This window comes from Pollachius pollachius (assembly GCF_949987615.1).
Source record: "Pollachius pollachius genome assembly, chromosome: 7".
NCBI lineage: Eukaryota > Metazoa > Chordata > Actinopteri > Gadiformes > Gadidae > Pollachius > Pollachius pollachius.
Genome location: NC_136940.1, coordinates 5,781,507 through 5,802,936, shown reverse-complemented (window position 1 = coordinate 5,802,936; position 21,430 = coordinate 5,781,507). Strand labels below are relative to the sequence as shown.

The following is a 21,430-nucleotide window of genomic DNA, read 5'->3' as shown; positions in this document are numbered from 1 at the left end:
CCTCTTTCTCCAATGAAAAAAAGGAGTAGCCTTTCCTGTGGATTTCTATTTATCGAAACACAAGGACGCAAAAGTTGGGTCAGTCCGGAAGCGGTTTCGTTTTCAGTAAACTCAACAATACTTTTACTCGACAATGGAGCGGATACCAGGTTTACGGTAAACTAAGATTGTGCACCAGTTTATGTGAATACATTCAGTGTAACTATAATGGTGTGACATGTTTTCCTCTATTGGATTTAGGTTTTACTTTGGCGTTTTCCTTCTAAACTGTATTTCTATGGCAGTGCAAGGTAAGAGAAATTCTTCCATTGGAACCTACTCAGTGAGGTTTTTATTTTTCCTTAATTGTAATACAATATTCATATTGTTTTGAAGACACAGGGCTCAATCTTACCTGCGTTAACGACTTCGACAGGCTGATGATGTGTGGGTTCTATCCCCCGCCCGACGAGCCGAGCTGCGCCGGGTACACACTCGACACCCGAGTGGAAAAGTCACAAAGATACACGTAATTATTATTGACAGAACGACATTAATGAGACATTAATGCGAAACATTAATACATTGATTTGAAAATATGAAACGCAAAGAAACATTGTAGGTCTATCCACATTCGTTCGTGATTCATAGTGACGACGCTATTGGAAGTTATTAAAAAATATGAAATATTGTGCTTTATTTTACTTTTCAGTGAGAGGCATTGCAATTTCACATCGGACCCAGTTCGGAAGGGAGAGTGCAGTTGCTCGTTGACCCCCAATGGGTAAAGATTTTCTTTTACAAATCGCACTGTTGAATAACTAATATCGAATATTCTTCTAACTTTAACATGTTTTTTTATGAGGTTTGGTCCGGGGGATGAATACAATACAAGGCTGTGGAAAGCTGGGGCCCTAGTGGAGTCCAAAAACATCTCAGTTTACGACAACAGTGAGTTTAAGCAAGCCGTTTCATTCCTGAAAAAAGTCATTTCATACCTGCTCCATAGGCTAATGACCAGTTGGTGTCCTCCAAGTGACATATACACATGGACGCCGCATTGGCCTGTATGTCTATGGAATCCTCTTCTCATGACTGACCTGTCACTCTGTGTTCCCTGTCTAATAACCCCTCATCTTAATAACCTGTCTCTGTTTTAACCGTGCCTGCTCTTTAATGACCTGTCTCTGCAGCCACTGTCTAACTACCTATACCTGCTTCTTAATTATCTATGTATAATCATTGTCTTACACCTACCTGCTCCTTCATTAATGTCTCTGTTTTAACTGTCTTACCCCTACCTTCTCATTAATGACCTGTCTTTGTATTCACTGTTTAACTCCTACCTGAACTTTCTCTGTATTCACTGTCTAATATTTACCCCAGTAAAACCCAAAGCCCCAATGCTCACTTCGGTGACAAGAAACGATGGGAGTTATCTGGTGACGTGGGACACAAAATACACTGAGTTCTCCTTCAAGCTGAAGGTGCTGCTGAACTACTGCAAAAAAGGAGAGAAATGCATGGTATGTCCATTTACACCAGAGACCCCGGTTCAAGGCCTACATTACATCCATTGACACCTAAATATCACTTAAGTCGATCTCCCTACAGACTCAACCACAAAAAGGCAGAATATCCTGTAAAAAGTAGCATTACAAAACTATAAATGATCAGTGTAATGTAAATATGTCAGGTAATAATTTGCTATTTGTGGAATTGCCACATGTGTAGAAATGCTGCTGTTGGTTATTCAGGTATATTTGGAAAAATTGGTAAAGGTTTGGATTCTTCTGTTGGTGGTTTTAGGATTTAATTCCGTGCTGCCTGTCTTGGTCATACAAAGTGTTGGCTGGAGCCTAACATAGGCTGTAGATGAATCCGAGACTGATATTTATTTCTGAGCCTTGCCGTTGAAGCTGTGGTCTTTCTGTTGCAGGACGTGAACGTTTCGTTCATGAAGTCTTATGAGATTTTGGGCAAGGACCTGGAGCCGGGGACAGAGTACCTAATCAGCATGCAGAGCTACTCTGCGTACTCCAGTGAAAGAAGTGGAGAGCTGACATTCACCACCCGTAAGGTCTAACCCACTACCTCTGCTACCTATCAGGCTACTGCCTGCTCTGCTACCTAAAACCCCTGCTGGTCTCAGCTCCATCCCTCGGTTTTCTAACATTCATATGAGTGATGAGGGATGAGGGATGGCAGGCTAGGGGAGAAATGGCGTTTGGTGTAAAACGACCACCAGGTATCCTGCTCCGCCTTTGAAAAATGAATGCTCAGACGCTCCGATTTTGAATTTGTTCCCATATGTCGTCATAAGGGGCCAAGTTACCTTCGCTTTCTCTGGCTTGCCCGCCCAGAGAATTTGGCCCGCCAATGAGACAATGAGCTACGACCGTGCGAGCACCACGTGTGTGTGTGTGTGTGTGTGTGTGTGTGTTGTGTGTGTGTGTGTGTGTGTGTGTGTGTGTGTGTGTGTGTGTGTGTGTGTGTGTGTGTGTGTGTGTGTGTGTGTGTGTGTGAATACACACACTGTAACGCAAGTGTTCTTTGTTATTTATTTGGATAACCGTTCTGCTGTTGGAGTTATGCCGCATAACACGTCGGGTTCTCTGACGTCTCTGGTATTCCCACAACGAGACTTGTAGTGGGGTTTATCTCAGCCAAGGTTGAGAAGCAATTGCGGGAAAGGAACTTTGGCTTTGACTACCTGAAGTACATGAGTGCCACATGGAGGAGACAGGGATTGTTCCCTATCATATAATATGATATAGATATCTATGTTTAATATGATATAATTTAGTCCGGAGCACCGGACTGTTCTAGAATATTTACAGAACACGGCCAAAAGCATTGTGCGCCTCGCCATTGCGATATATGCACTATAAACACGAGCGCATGGTACCGTGGCCGCAAGTTGCTCAGAGCCACACCCCTACCCGTCACGTTGACCCGTCTCTTAAAGACGGCACGTTTGTGGAAAGCTCTTTGTGGGACTGGCTCGTAGTGGTTGTAATTCTGCACCAAGGCTGAATTTCTTGAACATCTTCAAGTACTGTATTAGGGGCCCACTAACAGCTATATAAAAGCATTCATAAAGTAGCATGCCATGGGATCTTTAATGATCTACTTGGAGTAAAACAGTAAATTTTTATTTTATAGTAAATGGCTATTTATAACATGAACAAAAATGAATAGGAAAGTGACTCATTGAAATCCGTTGCGAAAGGTAATCGTTAGTTACATTACTTTTGATCAAGAATACGCACGGGTCCCCGTTTACTTGTTTCCATCTACAAGCTTGTCTTGGCCTCTATTATTGCAGCAACTTTGATGTATCAGGGGTCAAAGCAGACAATGCGGCGGACATACATGAATGCAGTAAATTGAGCATTTCTCTCGAGTTTATGAAGAAATGGTATAAACTGGTGGTGGGAGACGGTCAAAAGGCTATGATGTTTTTCTCATACATGATATACGCATGTTCTTTTTCAGCTGTGCCACCTACCAGTAATGCGGTTGCGATCATTGTGAGTCTGTGTGTTGCTGCTTTTATCATCACCAGTTTCCTATATCTGTTCTGCACACGGTGAGATGCCCTTATCCTCACAGTTAGTTGTATCATGATGTCATCAGTAAACTTTGTTAAAAGATGATATGAAAAAGGTTTTTTATAAAATTATATTTGTTCCATTTGTCTCTAGGTTGAAGGAGAGTTGGTGGGATAGCGTTGGCAACTATAAAGACTCAACTTTGTTATTCATGGTCCCAGGAGATACACAGAAGGTACACAGCTTTATGGAATTTTGCAAATACAGGCCACTGCTGTTGTTGGTGAGGGGGGAACTTCCAGTCTTTTGCAAACTGCCACCTCACCACTCGTTACTACTAAATTCTACACAATGGACCTTTGACCAAAAGGCCAAATCTTTTAAGAATCATCATGGGATATAAAACCGGAGGATCCACACATTGTTTTAACGACTTTCCGTTTCCGATTTTCCGTTTCCGTTTCACAGGTGCTTATACCGCAGAAAACTCCCCTGAGCTCTGTCTATGTTGAGGCCTGCAAAGAGGACGAATTCGACGAAAAACCATTGTGGGTCATTATTGCAGGCCATCTTTTGTTTCAAAAAGTCTTCACTGTCCTGTACATGAAATTCAATAAACTGTTTATAAGAAAATACCGCAGTCACAGGTGTGACAATGATGATGTCACTCCATTAAATGACTCTCAGAAACATCACAAGTAACAGTCTTCCTCTCCTGGTTTATCATCCAGGGACAGCGGTGGTAATTCCCTTCAAAGTGCCAGAGCAGACAGCGTGTCCTCGTCTCTGGGTTACTCTCAGAAGGTCTCCATTGACATCATCTCCGATGTGGAGGAAGCCATGCGTATGGCCTTCCCCCAGCTCTCCACAGCTTCCTGGCTCATCGTTGCCCACATCAACACTGGTTACAATCCAGTCGCTGGGACCTTCAGCCCCTCCGTTTTTGAGAACCTGACATATTCCATGTCTCCTTCTGGGACCCAGGGGTTATACGCTGCCAACCCGCCTGCTGTACTTAGTGAGACCTTCTACAAACCCAGTATGTTGTGGGGTGGGGTACACAACCCTTTTCCAGATTCTCAGGTGCCTATTTTCCAGCTGACTGGACAGAGGCAGCTTTTCGATTCTTCCCATATGAAAGCTAACCTTTCTTATCAGCCGCGGAACGCTGAATCAGGGAGCTCATCCCAATCAGAGGCTCTGCAGGTAGACCTCTCGTATAGCTGTTCTCTGAGTGACACCACTTCTTCCTCCGTCCTGCATGGCTTTGGCTCCTCTCAGTCTGGTGACAACTTGACAGAGTCCCTCCTAGTCGGAGAAGCTGACCGGTCCAGCATGATGGAACATGTTTCCGGTGAGGAGAAACCGTCATTCAAAGTCTGGGTTTCAAATCCTTCTGAGGTGTCCTGCCCTTCCCCTGCATGCAGCCTTGTTTTCTTGGACGATGACTTTCAAGAATCCCAAAGTATGATGAAGCGACCAGGAGTACTCATTCCAACGGTAAACGACAGTAGGCCCAGAGATCGGATGGACAAGCTTCCTGAGACTCCCTACACTGGAATGCCTCAAAGAACCATAGATGGAGCAAGCACCTTAACCCAAACAACACAAGCAGCCCAGGGTATTCTGGACACTCAAGGCAACAAGGTGTCTCTTCTGCCTGCGGATCAGCACAAGCTAATCATTATCAGTGATTATCATAGTGTTTAAATAGGTCTGAGACCGTGGACTTAATGGACACTAAGAGCCTTAATGTAAAGAGATTTGAGTTGTATTGAATTGAAAGCAAGGGCACAAAGCGTTAACTACTGAACTGAATGGTTATAAAATGGAACCCGTGGTTATGTTAATTTATATCTGTAATACAAAGTATTACAGATATACTTTGTATTACATGTGACAAACACGTAACACATTTTGTGTGTGTTTGCGTGTGTCAGAGTAGAGATGGTTGGTTTTTGTACAGTGGACAAAACATTGCATGGGCTTTTGTAAGTATAAAGCACTTTCATATCATTTTTATTTGTAACCAGCATACTAACACTCTCTCCTATTTATCCTCAGATGTTTTCTTCTCTCTTTGTTATAATAATGATCTTATAATGTTATAAACGAGGCATAAAATGTGTACTGTAACTGTTTTCATTCAAAAAGTAAAGATGGAAGAAGATGGAACCATTGGGTGACAAGATGCAACAGGTGCATAAGTGCACTGTTTGCATTTGATGATGATGTTAATCAACTCAATTCTAACCCTCTATTTTGCAAGGTATAATATCTATCTCTTCGCTTGCATAAAGCTCCTTCGAGAACACGTAAAGCATTGTTTATGCAAACAGTTTTGAATGTATATACCTGGTCAATCTATGCAACACGAGCCATTACACCAAATGTACACTAGGTTGATTTAACATTATACAAAATATAAACAGTGTTGGAGCTCCCTCAGCTGAACATGCTTTGTATGTTCTCTAGCGTTTTGTAGACGTGTGCTGTTGATTTTTTTTGGTCTTATATTCAATTTCAATAAAATATCTACAATAAAAAACTATTATAGTAATCCAAAGCTCTGTATTTAGTGCATCTTACTTGAGGTGAATAAGATCTGCCATGTCGGTGAGAATATTTTAAGAGTCTCGGTCCTTTTCTAACCCAAGGAATGCAGTTTCGTATGGGGTCAGAACAGTCTCATTAATAATGAATGCACAGAGAAGGATTCATAAATGTATTTTGTGATTTATATATAAATTACCCTCTTCTCACAAATACATTTCAATGCACACACAAATGTATATCAGTATGTATAAATGTAAAATAAATCGATAAACAAAAATAAGTTTCACAAACACATTTCTGATCCACACACAAATGTGCCTTGTTTTAAATAAATGTAATATAAATCCATAAATATATTAATTTAAAAAATATTTGCAATTTTCATCAAAATGTATTTGGATGTTGTTACATTTATATACAAACTGTTAAACTTGAATTTACAAGACGCTTTTCATTTGTAAACTTGTTTGCATTTGTGTGGGAACTGGTCTGTATTTATATGTGGATTTTTGAGACTCCTGACGTGGCTGGATTCACAAATGCATTTTTTCAACAAGGAACTACCTGTAGCCAATCAGATGCCTCCCTCGTTTTCAGCCAATCACATGACTGCAGTGACTGGGTTTTTAGATTGTCGGTGCCGTTTACTACTTTAACGGCACCGACAATCCCAAACCCAGTTGAAACTAGATGGAAAAGGTGTGTAGTTCAAAACGTGACGCAGCTTTGACTTCTTCGCCACCTAGAGATCGTTATGTACGATCATTCAAAAGCCCCGTTATTTCCCATAGACATTTGACCGAGGGAACCGGGAGGCTCGGAGGCTGGACTTATTCTTCGGTAGGGGTCGGGACTGCAGTCATGTGATTGGCTGAAAACAAATATATTTCTTTAGACCCAAGACACAGAGGAAGGGTGAAGAATTTCAAGATGATGTCTTGAACACTTTGAATTGGAGGTTAAGAGTATAGATCATATTGAGGGAGTTGTGGTTGTCACACAATGTAATATTGTCTCGTTTGCTTACATTTGGAATTATGCATTGTTGTTTGTTTTCTGTAGTTAACACAAATTCTTAAATCTTCAGCTATCTGACAGGTGTTTTTTTACCATGACTTTCATCCTGTTCTCTATCATTGAAATAATTATTTTTACGTGTTATGTTTTTAATAAAAAAACATTACATATCAAATATGTATGAAGGGAGATATTTCCCATTTATTTCCACAGCAATCATATTAGGTATGCTGACAAATGAGATTAGTTAATGCTATGTAAAAAAGATAATTGTCATAGTCTACCTCAGTTATTCATTCAGTATAAACTCACATATTGCACCAACTAGTTTTGTGAAGTAAAACATTTGCCAACATTCTATTTTCTTTTCCCTAATTTTGTCACCAGTCTTTGATTCACGCTCATACGACCTTTCATCAACATCAATAATTACACAGAAGTCTATGTATCCTTTACCATGTATGGCATTCTGGGAGTGGTATGTTGATATTTAAATCTCAAAATTATTATTCAAGAAGCATGTGGTATTTATTCAATTGAGAAAGTGAGCAATTAATAAATGTTAAAGAACAACGTAAAGAATATGACTTTGTATGAAACTGGTATTTCGGATCCAAGCAACATTTTGATAGAAAGCCCTTCATATCTCTACACCTATTTCGCCAAATCTCAAAAGTGGCGCATTGGTGATCCCTTATATGCAATGCAAGGCCTTTGATATAACTTTGATATGAAACAATAATAATACTGATCTCAAATCTAAAGATGTAAACATTACTCGAAAGAAGTGTGAAATTTTGTGAAGTTTTTTGCCGTCCTACAGCGTTTCTCAAAACACAGCCCCATTTGTGCCTTATGTACAATTGTCAATTCTAATGGCAAGATCTACGACTACAGCCCTGTCAGAGTGGTTAGCTAATGCAGACTGTACATCTGCACTTTCACCTTCAACTCCTACACCCACACAAGTAAGACACCACATAGATAGAAAAATCAAAGGATGCTCTGGAATGCATGCATGTGATTTAATGTAATTTTGGTTGCATTCTGGTAGCATGGTTATTCTTTAAGATTGTAGTTGTATTTTTGGTGTACAGTTGTATAACATCCTGATCTCTCCTCCTTTGCAATGCTCTGCTCAACCTGTCAAAGAAGGAAATAGTGGTTAACCTCAACAGACCAATAACCCAGATTTCGAAGAATACATTCGCAAATATATACACATGCGAATACATACACATGCGATGAGCACTGTAGGGGAGTGGCAACTACTAGATATCACTGCTCATAAAGAATCGCATGCTGGATTTAAAATGGACAAGCTCATATTTCACCTATGTTTGCTTTTTATATGTTCGGGAATAATAAAATGATTTATTTATGATTACAAAAGGTAAAACAATGTATTTTTTCCTGGTGGACACGGTAAATTAATGGAACTAGTTAACGATAGATCAATTTTTTAACGGTCTGACTTTGAACTGTCTTTTTGTTCAACTTCATAGATTGGTCTGAGGCGTAAGGCCACTCTCTATGTGGTGAACCTGATCATCCCCAGCTGCTTCCTGATCACAGTGGACCTCTTCAGCTTCCTGCTACCCCCACAGAGTGTAGACCGCTCGGCCTTTAAGATGACCCTCATCTTAGGCTACACCGTCTTCCTGTTGCTTATGAATGACTTGCTGCCGGTCACTGGCAACACCATACCACTCATAAGCCAGTAGTCCCCTTGTTCAGAGTGAGGCTGACATCAACTTGTATAGCTAGAACTGAAAAGTAACCAGCATACTAACACTCTCTCCTATTTATCCTCAGATGTTTTCTTCTCTCTCTGCCTGGCTCTGATGGTGGCCAGCCTGCTGGAGACAATCCTCATCACCAACCTCCACTCAAGCTCCAGTCGCCTTGCTCCTGTCCCCCGCTGGGTAAGAGTAGTTTTCCTTAGAACTCTGGAACTTTTGGTTGGTCTGCCTCCAATGCCACCCAAAGAACATTCAACAGGTATGGGGTGTGTTCGGCTAGATCCATGTTCCATGTTCCAAGTTACAAAACAATAGTGTACAAAATTAGGCTGAGACGAAGAGGAAGACGTGGAAGGTAGCGTTTTCATTCAAGGAGATGATCATGATGATCTTCATTCAACATGATGAATTAGTTCTGTATTTATCTCGAAAAGCTCTCCCTTTTCAATCAAAAAGTAATCGACATGGCACCCAGTGCATAAGATGCACACACTTTAACGTGAAAGACCTGTATTACTATACAGATCCCAATGCTGAAGTGGAGGAGGGCGCCGTTTACATGAATCCTCCAGGGGGCAAACATCTAGACACAACCCTGGACGCACTGAGGAAGTTGGGCAGTGACCTCCAGGCCATCCGGCGGCAGGTGGACCGGCAGCAGAGAGGGAACCACGACTCTGAGGAGTGGATCCAGGCGGCAGGCGTCATCGATCGCTTTCTGTTTTGTGTGAAGGTATTATTGTAGCAAAAGTCTTTAGCACCTGTAACTGCAGATTTTGTATGCGTACACTAAAGTCACAAATGTGTAACAGTAAATTTGAAGTCGTAATTATTTATTTTGCATGTGTACTCTAAAGTCACAAATGTGTAACAGCACATTTTAAGTCGTAAATATTTTTTCTACCATTGTAAACACAAAATAGTTCACAAGTCCGTGTTACAGGTGCACAAATCCTATCCTGTGCATCACAACTTCAAAGAGTCATGCAATTTAAACTTTTGCTACAATCATTGCAGCTCAGTTGGTGCAAAACACATTCGCACACCCGCCTTCCATAATCTGAGAACATGCCCAAAATGTGTGCATTCGTAAACCCAAATGTGAACTAATGCATCAGAAGTTGCACATCTGCGAAAGATTTCCTCACAAATAAAATGATATAGAACGCTATGTTGATTCAGCGTTTTAATGAGCGAAGTCCATCGTTACAACTGCTCGAATCTGCTCCTGCAAGTCTCAGCTGTGGAGTTTTTTGCAGGTAGTTTTGCAACACGTCTAGGTGGTACATGTGTAGCAAAAGTGATTTGTATCCGTATGAGGCAGAGCGTCCGTGGGCGGGACAAAATTGCAGCAGTAACCAATAAAAGTCGCCGACAGGGGGCAACTACACTTGCACCATCCAAGCAGACCATTAAAATACATTGAAGGACACTTGCGGAATATTAATGCAATAATTTGGGGGGAATTCAGTTGAACTATGTAATTTAATTTGACATAATGTAAGATACCCAACTCCGTCATGTAGGATGCCCTCTTGTCTACTTTCAAGACTCCAGAAAGTAAGAGTTTGCTTGGATGGTCCCAGTGTAGTTTGAAAGATGCACCCCCTGCGGGATTGGTGCCTGATTCTTTTTCGGGTGCTCTGTTGGTTTGCATAGGCTCTGTGAAGCCCGGGTTGTCTCTGATGTTGTAGACACTATCACAGTTAACTTAAATATTAGATCTATAAATTGCTTTTTTCTGCTTGTGAATAAACAGAGCCGTTCATAATAGGCTAGGGCTGGGCGATAACTCGATTACGATTATTAATCGCGATAAAACTCACGTCGATTACGACGATAAGCATTAGACATAAATGCTCGATATAAAAAAAAGTTTAAAAAATAAAATAAATAAATGAATAGAAACAGTTCTGCTATGGATTTACCTAACAGCCAATCACACAGCAGATATGAACACAATAGTCAGATCGCAGTTCTGCGGTTAATGTCTAAGTACACGCCCATTTCCTGGTGCATGTTTGAGCTTCCGTTCCAGCACTGCGGTAAGGAAAGACGAGAGGAGAGGAGCGTTTTGCGACAGAATAAAAATGAGTGGAACAACGGAGGGTGAAGTAGTCGATAAAAAAGGTTACAAGACGTCCATTATATGGAAGTGGTTTGGCTATCTCAAAACTGATGAAGCACAGGATAAGACCGTCTGTAAATTATGCCGTCGGTCGGTGCCAGCAGATTGGGAAACACAACTAATTCATTTCAACATCTGAAAACATACCACCCCAGCGACTACACAGAAAGTATGAAAATGCGCGCAACAACAAGTTTTGCCCGCCGTCCTACCGCAGCTGTCAGCAGCGCGAGCGGGGCTGTTCCAAAACAGCAGTCTATCGTGTCGTCTTTTGCGGCAGTTGTACCGTATGATAAACAATCAAAAAGAAGCATGATAATAAACAAGTGTATGGTTTAACTAATGAACACTAGTTTCTTCAGGCTTAAGCAGTATCAAATTATATCACACACACACGCGCACACAGCCTATCAAAAATAATTAAGAATATGCAACGACCTCCTGTATGTTTTTGTCTCGTCTGTTCCGTCTCGTTCTGTCCCTCACCTAATGTTATGTCTTTCACCTGTCAAAATAAATATATATATATAATATATCGTGATTAATATCGATATCGAAAAAATAATCGTGATAATTTTTTTTGCAATATCGCCCAGCCCTATAATAGGCCCATAATGCTTGAGCCTGACTCTTGATCGCCATACAGTACACCTCTCAGCAGCACTATCACTGAATACTTCAGACCCGCTGTAGCACCAGCAAGAGTTGCACTGGGACCGCCACTCAACTAGGGCTGGGCGATATACCGGTAGTCAAATTTATACCGGTATATTTTTGAAAGAGATATGTAGTTGAGACAATATCGCCATACTGGTATATTATATATTATTTTGATGTTGCTTTGCGAGCGCTATTTTATAAGGCCGACCGCTGCTCTCTGAGCCTACAAGCCATGTTCAGCTGCTCAATCCCGCCCCTTACATGTACGCAGTGTTCTCCCACCCACGTAACGCATCACAACTAACTTTGAATAAACACATGGTGGTAGAGAGTACGGAACCTGTAAAGGGACATGGGGTAAAAAAAATGTTTTTAATGTTTCTCGTGCTCACGAGAAAGTATCTCGTGAGCACGAGAAAGTATCGCACGCATATCACTGGCAGTGTACGTGTGTGTGTTTGTGTGTCGTCAGCGAGTCAGTGTACGAGCGAGGAGAGCGAGCGGTAGCGTGCGTGTCAGTTTAGCGAAGTAATGAACAAGTCTGGTTGTGTGTAAGAATAAAGTACCCAGCCTGTCAAGAATCGGTGGTCGCTTCATTCCAACCATATTCCGACCTATCGGCAGACCTACTGCCAGTCAAAGTGAAGGGCAAGGGCGTAGGAACCAGGGGGGACGGAGGGGACGTGTCCCCTCCAATATTGGAGAAAGGCGCATTTGTCCCACCTAAAAATTATACCGGGGGGAGAAAAATACTTTATTTTATTTTGAAAGCGCAACACAGCGTCTTAACACCGCTTCTTATTCTAAAAAACTGGATGATTGAGCGTGTAATTAAAGAATTGATTTGATATTTATCAGTTCATTACTGCCATTCAAAATGTGTTTTCCTTTACAATTACAAATGTATCTTTTTAGTAGAATAAAATATATCTGCGAATTTTTTCAGTGTAGTTAATTTATGACATATTTCTGTTCAAACCATTAACGGATCTGTCAGGTTTTCCGATATGTGTCCCCCCCAATGTTTAACTCATTCCTACGCCCCTGGTGAAGGGTGTTGCCCCCGATAGCATCGGCCCTGGAGGGAACGTCTCCCTTGTGTGGGTTCCGTATGTTTCAAACAGGCAACACTATTGCTTTTTATTACACGGCTCTTCTCAATGCCGTGGAACGCTCCGTTCACTTGCATGGGCCCTTCACAACTTCCGGCGGTGAATTTATATTTGATAATTCACCATTGCTAAGTATAATCATGAGTATAATTGACCGCTGTAAAGGAAAACAAAGGATCTTTTGCCTCTAATGACGTCTTTGGTATCACTCCGCAAGTAGTCTGGTAACTTGTCAGCCCCGGCGTCTTTGGTTTCTAAGCGACTTCACAACTTCGGCGGACTATCTCTCTGCTGATCAACACTACGAATGCTGGTTACAAATGAATTGTAAAAAGACACACCATGAAGTTATTTTTCGTTTAGGCAAGTATCCGTGTAATAAGCGGGATAATGTATAGAATGTCGCCGGTCATTATCGAATATAAGCCCCTTCAGGGCGAAGCAAGACAGCTCCGCTGCACGTCAGTGTCCTGGTCGCCCTGTCGGGGCTTATTTTCCCGATAATGACCGGCGTTCTATACATTATCCCTTACACATCTGTTGTTAAAGCACAGCTGTGCTTCGTTGAGCAAAAAAAATCAACTAAACCTGAATAAATGGTTGATGGTGAATACTTGTGGCGTGGAGTTAAAACAACACACTTTACCCGTTTTATTCAAAATATCGTTATAACATCGTATATCGCCATTCGAACAAAATATATCGAGATATGAGTTTTGGTCCATATCGCCCAGCCATACACTCAACGCTCAGTGAATGGTGAGATAATAGGCATGAGGCAGACAGCTTTTCTGCTGGAGTCTCTGTGCACTCTGTCTGTAGAGTAAAATCAGATCTCTAGAATCTCCTCCCTACTTTGCACCCACTCAGAGATGTTTCTCGTGGAGCAGACTATCCACTCGCCTAGCCCCATTAATTAGAGTGACGAGTGAATTTTGAAACCTGTTAGCCGTCTCTTCTCCATGGATCTGATCCAACCAAGGGCATAGGAACCGGGGGGGACGTGTCCCCTTCAATATTGGAGACAGGCGCATTTGTCCCACCTAAAAATTATACCGGGGGGAGAAAAATATTTTATTTTATTTTTAAAGCGCAACACAGCGTCTTGTCACCGCTTCTTATTCTAAAAAACTGGATGATTGAGCGTGCAATTAAAGAATTGATTTGATATTTATCAGTTCATTACTGCCATTCAAAATGCGTTTTCCTTTACATTTACAAATGTATCTTTTTAGTAGTATAAAATATATTTGTGAATTTATTCAGTGTAGTTCATTTATGACGTATTTCTATTCAAACCATTAACGGATCTGTCAGGTTTCTCATATGTGTCCCCCCCAATGTTAAACTCATTCCTACGCCCCTGGACCCAACAATCTAGAATAACCGTGATTGGACAACACAAAAATAGAGACGATTGCCCAACCCTACAACACACAGCATGCAATAATGTATGGTATATCATACAATTAAATTAGTCATGTTGAGTTAATAAGAGGGAAGATAGAAGTCAGTTTCTATAATGCTTTTTTGTTCTGAGGTTTGCTTGGAGCATTTGTCTACTTATTAGCCTTAAAGGGGTAGTTCGGAATTTAGGCCATATAGGGCCTGATTCCCAAGTTAGCCTTGGTGTTCTTTATCCTTGGAGACAGTTTTCAACATAATTCATTCAGTCCTTCTAGTTGCAGAGTTTGCTCGTGCTAGGCTAGCGCACGGCAACGGGCAATACTAGCCTGCTATAAAAGAGTCTTACCCAATCCACAGTACACCCGAGGCAAATCAACAATAAAGCCAGACGGCATGATATAACTTGTCCTTCGTGTTGTCTACCCACTGCTGATGATTCATTCGATTCTTTGGAAACTTGAGGCAGAACTTTCTCTTTCTCCAATGAAAAAAAGGAGGGGCATTTCCAGTGGATTTCTAGCATTATCGAAACACAAGGACGCAATAGTTGGGTCAGTCCGGAAGCGGTTTCGTTTTCAGGAAACTCAACAATACTTTTACTCGACAATGGAGCGGATACCAGGTTTACGGTAAACTAAGATTGTGCACCAGTTTATGTGAATGCATTCAGTGTAACTATAATGGTGTGACATGTTTTCCTCTATTGGATTTAGGTTTTACTTTGGCGTTTTCCTTCTAAACTGTATTTCTATGGCAGTGCAAGGTAAGAGAAATTCTTCCATTGGAACATACTCAGTGAGGTTTTTATTTTTCCTTAATTGTAATACAATATTCATATTGTTTTGAAGACACAGGGCTCAATCTTACCTGCGTCAACGACTTCGACAGGCTGATGATGTGTGGGTTCTATCCCCCGCCCGACGAGCCGAGCTGCGCCGGGTACACACTCGACACCCGAGTGGAAAAGTCACAAAGATACACGTAATTATTATTGACAGAACGACATTAATGAGACATTAATGCGAAACATTAATACATTGATTTGAAAATATTAAACGCAAAGAAACATTCGTTAGTGATTCATAGTGACGACGCTATTGGAAGTTATTAAAAAATATGAAATATTGTGCTTTATTTTACTTTTCAGTGAGAGCCATTGCAATTTCACACCGGACCCAGTTCGGAAGGGAGAGTGCAGTTGCTTGTTGACCATCAATGAGTAAAGATTTTCTTTTACAAATCGCACTGTTGAATAACTAATGTCGAATATGCTTCTAACTTTAACATGTTTTTATATGAGGTTTGTTCCGGGGGAAGAATACAAAACAACACTGTGGAAAGCTGGGGCCCTAGTGGAGTCCAAAGACATCTCAGTTTACGACAACAGTGAGTTTAAGCAAGCCGTTTCATACCTGAAAAAAGTCATTTCATACCTGCTCCATAGGCTAATGACCAGTAGGTGTCCTCCAAGTGACATATACACATGGACGCCGCATTGGCATGTATGTCTATGGAATCCTCTTCTCAGGACTGACCTGTCACTCTGTGTTCCCTGTCTAATAACCCCTCATCTTAATAACCGGTCTCTGTTTTAACCGTGCCTGCTCTTTAATGACCTGTCTCTGCAGCCACTGTCTAACTACGTATACCTGCTTCTTAATTATCTATGTATAATCATTGTCTTACACCTACCTGCTCCTTCATTACATACATGTCACAATACATGTCTCTGTTTTAACTGTCTTACCCCTACCTTCTCTTTAATGACCTGTCTTTGTATTCGCTGTTTAACTCCTACCTGAACTTTCTCTGTATTCACTGTCTAATATTTACCCCAGTAAAACCCAAAGCCCCAATGCTCACTTCGGTGACAAGAAATGATGGGAATTATCTGGTGACGTGGGAGACAAAATACAAATCCCCCTCCTTCGAGCTGAAGGTGCTGCTGAACTACTGCAAAAAAGGAGAGAAATGCATGGTATGTCCATTTACACCAGAGACCCCGGTTCAAGGCCTACATTACATCCATTGACACCTAAATATCACTTAAGTCGATCTCCCTACAGACTCAACCACAAAAAGGCTGAATATCCTGTAAAAAGTAGCATTACAAAACTATAAATGATCAGTGTAATGTAAATATGTCAGGTAATAATTTGCTATTTGTGGAATTGCCACATGTGTAGAAATGTTGCTGTTGGTTATTCAGGTATATTTGGAAAAATTGGTAAAGGTTTGGATTCTTCTGTTGGTGGTCTTAGGATTTAATTCCGTGCTGCCTGTCTTGGTCATACAAAGTGTTGGCTGGAGCCTAACATAGGCTGTAGATGAATCCGAGACTGATATTTATTTCTGAGCCTTGCCGTTGAAGCTGTGGTCTTTCTGTTGCAGGACGTGAACGTTTCGTTCATGAAGTCTTATGAGATTTTGGGCAAGGACCTGGAGCCGGGGACAGAGTACCTAATCAGCATGCAGAGCTACTCTGCGTACTCCAGTGAAAGAAGTGGAGAGCTGACATTCACCACCCGTAAGGTCTAACCCACTACCTCTGCTACCTATCAGGCTACTGCCTGCTCTGCTACCTAAAACCCCTGCTGGTCTCAGCTCCATCCCTCGGTTTTCCAATATTCATATGAGTGATGAGGGATGACGGATGGCAGGCTAGGGGAGAAATGGCGTTTGGTGTAAAACGACCACCAGGTATCCTGCTCCGCCTTTGAAAAATGAATGCTTAAACGCTCAGATTTTGAATTTGTTCCCATATGTCGTCATAAGGGGCCAAGTTACCTCCGCTTTCTCTGCCTTGCCCGCCCAGAGAATTTGGCCCGCCAATGAGACAATGAGCTACGACCGTGCGAGCACCGTGTGTGTGTGTGTGTGCGTGTGTGTGTGTGTGTGTGTGTGTGTGTGTGTGTGTTGTGGCAGCCCGTCTCCCCAAGTGTCAGATACCCAGTAGGAATTACACGGAAAGCAGGGGTTAAAGCCGCAGTCTGCGTTTATTTCACGAGAATAATTAGTCTGCATCCTCGTGCTAGGGTCTCCGGGAGCCTCTAGTTCGCCGGCGTGGTGCGGAATCCCTCCGTGTCGCTTCGCCCTTCTCCCGGTCTAGCGAGTGCTCCCTCCGTGTCACTTGCCCGGCGTGGTGCGGAATCCCTCCGTGTCGCTTCGCCCTGGTGCGTACTCCCTCCGCGTCACTCGCCGTTCGCCCGGTCTGGTGCTTACTCCCTCCGTGTCACTCTCTCTCGTTCGCCCGGTCTGGTGCCCCTTTTAAGTCCGGCTCCTGGTCCTTTCCCTTCCTCCGGCCAGGTGTCCCCGATTGCGCTGATTGGGGGGAGAGACGTGGTGCTCTCTGTCGCCGGCTGGAGGGTGGCGACGGTAAACCCCCGTGTACTGCGTGTCCTCGGACCCGCCCGGTCCGAGGTTCAGCGGCGGGATGCCACAGTGTGTGAATACACACACTGTAACGCAAGTGTTCTTTGTTATTTATTTGGATAACCGTTCTGCTGTTGTGGTGTTATGGCGCATAACACGTTGGGTTCTCTGGCGTCTCTGGTATTCACAACGAGACTTGTAGTGGGGTTTATCTCAGCCAAGGTTGAGAAGCAATTGCGGGAAAGGAACTTTGGCTTTGACTCCCTGAAGTATATGAGCCGCCACATGGAGGAGATCTATATCATATAATATGATATAGATATCTATGTTTAATATGATATAATTTAGTCCGGAGCACCCGGACTGTTCTAGAATATTTACAGAACACGGCCAAAAGCATTGTGCGCCTCGCCATTGCGATATATGCACTGTAAACACAAGCACATGGTACCGTGGCCGCAAGTTGCTCAGAGCCACACCCCTACCCTCCACGTTGACCCGTCTCTTAAAGACGGCACGTTTGTGGAAAGCTCATTGTAGGACTGGCTCGTAGTGGTTGTAATTCTGCACCAAGGCTGAATTTCTTGAACGTCTTCAAGTACTGTATTAGGGGCCCACTAACAGCTATATAAAAGCATTCATAAAGTAGCATGCCATGGGATCTTTAATGATCTACTTGGAGTAAAACAGTAAATTTTTATTTTATAGTAAATGGCTATTTATAACATAAATAACAAAAATGAATAGGAAAGTGACTCATTGAAATCCGTTGCGAAAGGTAATCGTTAGTTACATTACTTTTGATCAAGAATACGCACGGCTCCCCGTTTACTTGTTTCCATCTACAAGCTTGTCTTGGCCTCTATTATTGCAGCAACATTGATGTATCAGGGGTCAAAGCAGACAATGCGGCGGACATACATGAATGCAGTAAATTGAGCATTTCTCTCGAGTTTATGAAGAAATGGTATAAACTGGTGGTGGGAGACGGTGAAAAGGCTATGTTTTTTTTCTCATACATGATATACACATGTTCTTTTTCAGCTGTGCCACCTACCAGTAATGCGGTTGCGATCATTGTGAGTCTGTGTGTTGCTGCTTTTATCATCACCAGTTTCCTGTATCTACTCTGCACACGGTGAGATGCCCTTAACCTCACAGTTAGTTGTGTCATGATGTCATCAGTAAACTTTGTTAAAAGATGATATGAAAAAGATTTTTATAAAATTATATTTGTTCCATTTGTCTCTAGGTTGAAGGAGAGTTGGTGGGATAGCATTGGCAACTATAAAGACTCAACTTTGTTATTCATGGTCCCAGGAGATACACAGAAGGTACACAGCTTTATGGAATTTTGCAAATACAGGCCACTGCTGTTGTTGGTGAGGGGGGAACTTCCAGTCTTTTGCAAACTGCCACCTCACCACTCGTTACTACTAAATTCTACACAATGGACCTTTGACCAAAAGGCCAAACCTTTTAAGAATCATCATGGGATATAAAACCGGAGGATCCACACATTGTTTTAACGATTTTCCGACCGTTTCACAGGTGCTTATGCCGCAGAAAACTCCCCTGAGCTCTGTCTATGTTGAGGCCTGCAAAGAGGACAAATTCAACGAAAAACCATTGTGGGTCAATATTGCTGGCTCTCTTTTCTTTCAAAAAGTCCTCACTGTCCTGTACATGAAATTCAATAAACTGTTTATAAGAAAATACCGCAGTCAGAGGAGTGACAATGATAATGTCACTCCATTAAATGACTCTCAGAAACATCACAAGTAACAGTCTTCCTCTCCTGGTTTATCATCCAGGGACAGCGGTGGTAATTCCCTTCAAAGTGCCGGAGCAGACAGCGTGTCCTCGTCTCTGGGTTACTCTCAGAAGGTCTCCATTGACATCATCTCCGATGTGGAGGAAGCCATGCGTATGGCCTTCCCCCAGCTCTCCACAGCTCCCTGGCTCATCGTTGCCAACAGCAACACTGGTTACAATCCAGTCGCTGGGACCTTCAGCCCCTCCGTTTTTGAGAACCTGACATATTCCATGTCTCCTTCTGGGACCCAGGGGTTATACGCTGCCAACCAGCCTGCTGTACTTAGTGAGACCTTCTACAAACCCAGTATGTTGTGGGGTGGGGTACACAACCCTTTTCCAGATTCTCAGGTGCCTATTTTCCAGCTGACTGGACAGAGGCAGCCTTTCGATTCTTCCCATATGAAAGCTGACCTTTCTTATCAGCCGCGGAACGCTGAATCAGGGAGCTCATCCCAATCAGAGGCTCTGCAGGTAGACCTCTCGTATAGCTGTTCTCCGAGTGACACCACTTCTTCCTCCGTCCTGCATGGCTTTGGCTCCTCTCAGTCTGGTGACAACTTGACAGAGTCCCTCCTAGTCGGAGAAGCTGACCGGTCCAGCATGATGGAACGTGTTTCCGGTGAGGAGAAACCGTCATTCAAAGTCTGGGTTTCAAATCCTTCTGAGGTGTCCTGCCCTTCCCCTGCATGCAGCCTTGTTTTCTTGGACGATGACTTTCAAGAATCCCAAAGTATGATGAAGCGACCAGGAGTGCTCATTCCAACGGTAAACGACAGTAGGCCCAGAGATCGGATGGACAAGCTTCCTGAGACTCCCTACACTGGAATGCCTCAAAGAACCATAGATTGAGCAAGCACCTTAACCCAAACAACACAAGCAGCCCAGGGTATTCTGGACACTCAAGGCAACAAGGTGTCTCTTCTGCCTGCGGATCACCATTATACCGTTAATCATTATAAGTGATTATCATAGGGTTTAATTAGGTCTGAGACTGTGGACTTAATGGACACTAAGAGCCTTAATGTAAAGAGATTTAAGTTGTATTGAATTGAAAGCAAGGGCACAAAGCGTGAACTACTGAACTGAATGGTTATAAAATGGAACCCGTGGTTATGTTCATTTATATCTGTAATACAAAGTATGTGACAAACACGTAACACATTTTGTGTGTGTTTGCGTGTGTCAGAGTAGAGATGGTTGGTTTTAGTACAGTGGACAAAACATTGCATGGACTTTTGTAAATATAAAGCACTTTCATATCATTTTTATATGTAACCAGCATACTAACACTCTCTCCTATTTATCCTCCGATGTTTTCTTCTCTCTTTGTTATAATAATGATCTTATAATGTTATAAACGAGGCATAAAACGTGTACTGTAACTGTTTTCATTCAAAAAGTAAAGATGGAAGAAGATGGAACCATTGGGTGACAAGATGCAACAGGTGCATAAGTGCACTGTTTGCATTTGATGATGATGTTAATCAACTCAATTCTAACCCTCTATTTTGCAAGGTATAATATCTATCTCTTCGCTTGCATCAAGCTCCTTCGAGAACACGTAAAGCATTGTTTATGCAAACAGTTTTGAACGTATATACCTGGTCAATCTATGCAACACGAGCCATTACACCAAATGTACACTAGGGTGATTTAACATTATACAAAATATAAACAGTGTTGAGCTCCCTCAGCTGGACATGCTGTGTATGTTCTCTAGCGTTTTTCTGATCCACACACAAATGTGCCTTGTTTTAAATAAATGTAATATAAATCCATAAATATATTAATTAAAAAAATATTTGCAATTTTCATCAAAATGTTTTTGGATGTTGTTACATTTATATACAACCTGTTAAACTTGAATTTACAAGACGCTTTTCATTTGTAAACTTGTCTGCATTTGTGTGGGAACTGGTCTGTATTTATATGTGGATTTTTGAGACTCCTGACGTGGCTGGATTCACAAATGCATTTTTTCAACAAGGAACTACCTGTAGCCAATCAGATGCCTCCCTCGTTCTCAGCCAATCACATGACTGCAGTGACCACCGACCAACCCAGTTGAAACTAGATGGAAAAGGT

General features: G+C 42.1%; 2 protein-coding genes and 1 pseudogene across 5 annotated transcripts; all 3 read left to right on the top strand.

Annotated features, from left to right (window-relative positions):
- Nucleotides 1-60: 60 nt before the first annotated feature.
- Nucleotides 61-7,085, top strand: LOC307077706 (uncharacterized protein). 3 transcript variants are annotated; one of them, XM_079739162.1, is made up of 11 exons: nt 61-156; nt 241-290; nt 382-508; nt 692-763; nt 845-930; nt 1,366-1,505; nt 1,919-2,054; nt 3,478-3,571; nt 3,687-3,768; nt 4,002-4,081; nt 4,265-7,085. In XM_079739162.1, exons 1-11 carry the CDS (start codon nt 134-136, stop codon nt 5,241-5,243), a joined length of 1,869 nt encoding a protein of 622 aa, XP_079595288.1. In that variant the 5' UTR covers nt 61-133; the 3' UTR covers nt 5,244-7,085. The 3 variants fall into 3 exon arrangements, 2 of the variants coding, with proteins under 2 accessions (XP_079595288.1, XP_079595287.1); XM_079739161.1 differs by having other exon boundaries at nt 376-508; XR_013811952.1 differs by lacking the exon at nt 4,265-7,085 and having other exon boundaries at nt 376-508; nt 3,478-3,512; nt 4,002-4,085.
- LOC307077843 (5-hydroxytryptamine receptor 3C-like) lies at nt 5,693-11,834 on the top strand (annotated as a pseudogene). The gene is made up of 5 exons: nt 5,693-5,715; nt 7,930-8,074; nt 8,257-8,440; nt 8,612-8,822; nt 8,922-11,834. The product of its transcript is annotated as a 5-hydroxytryptamine receptor 3C-like (transcript).
- A 2,705-nt stretch (nt 11,835-14,539) lies between these two features.
- Nucleotides 14,540-21,173, top strand: LOC307078536 (uncharacterized protein). The gene is made up of 11 exons (XM_079740402.1): nt 14,540-14,784; nt 14,869-14,918; nt 15,004-15,136; nt 15,303-15,374; nt 15,456-15,541; nt 15,994-16,133; nt 16,547-16,682; nt 18,572-18,665; nt 18,780-18,861; nt 19,079-19,158; nt 19,342-21,173. The coding sequence occupies exons 1-11, from the start codon at nt 14,588-14,590 to the stop codon at nt 20,192-20,194; spliced, it is 1,923 nt and encodes a 640-aa protein (XP_079596528.1). The 5' UTR covers nt 14,540-14,587; the 3' UTR covers nt 20,195-21,173.
- Nucleotides 21,174-21,430: the final 257 nt, after the last annotated feature.

Coding starts and splice junctions, on each gene's coding strand:
- LOC307077706 (XM_079739161.1), top strand. CDS start 134: ATGGAGCGGATACCAGGTTTACG. Junction 291..375: donor TATTTCTATGGCAGTGCAAG/GTAAGAGAAATT, acceptor ATTGTTTTGAAG/ACACAGGGCTCAATCTTACC. Junction 931..1,365: donor CATCTCAGTTTACGACAACA/GTGAGTTTAAGC, acceptor TATTTACCCCAG/TAAAACCCAAAGCCCCAATG.
- LOC307078536 (XM_079740402.1), top strand. CDS start 14,588: ATGATTCATTCGATTCTTTGGAAACTTGAGGCAGAACTTTCTCTTTCT. Junction 15,137..15,302: donor GAAAAGTCACAAAGATACAC/GTAATTATTATT, acceptor TTTACTTTTCAG/TGAGAGCCATTGCAATTTCA. Junction 15,375..15,455: donor TGCTTGTTGACCATCAATGA/GTAAAGATTTTC, acceptor TTTTTATATGAG/GTTTGTTCCGGGGGAAGAAT.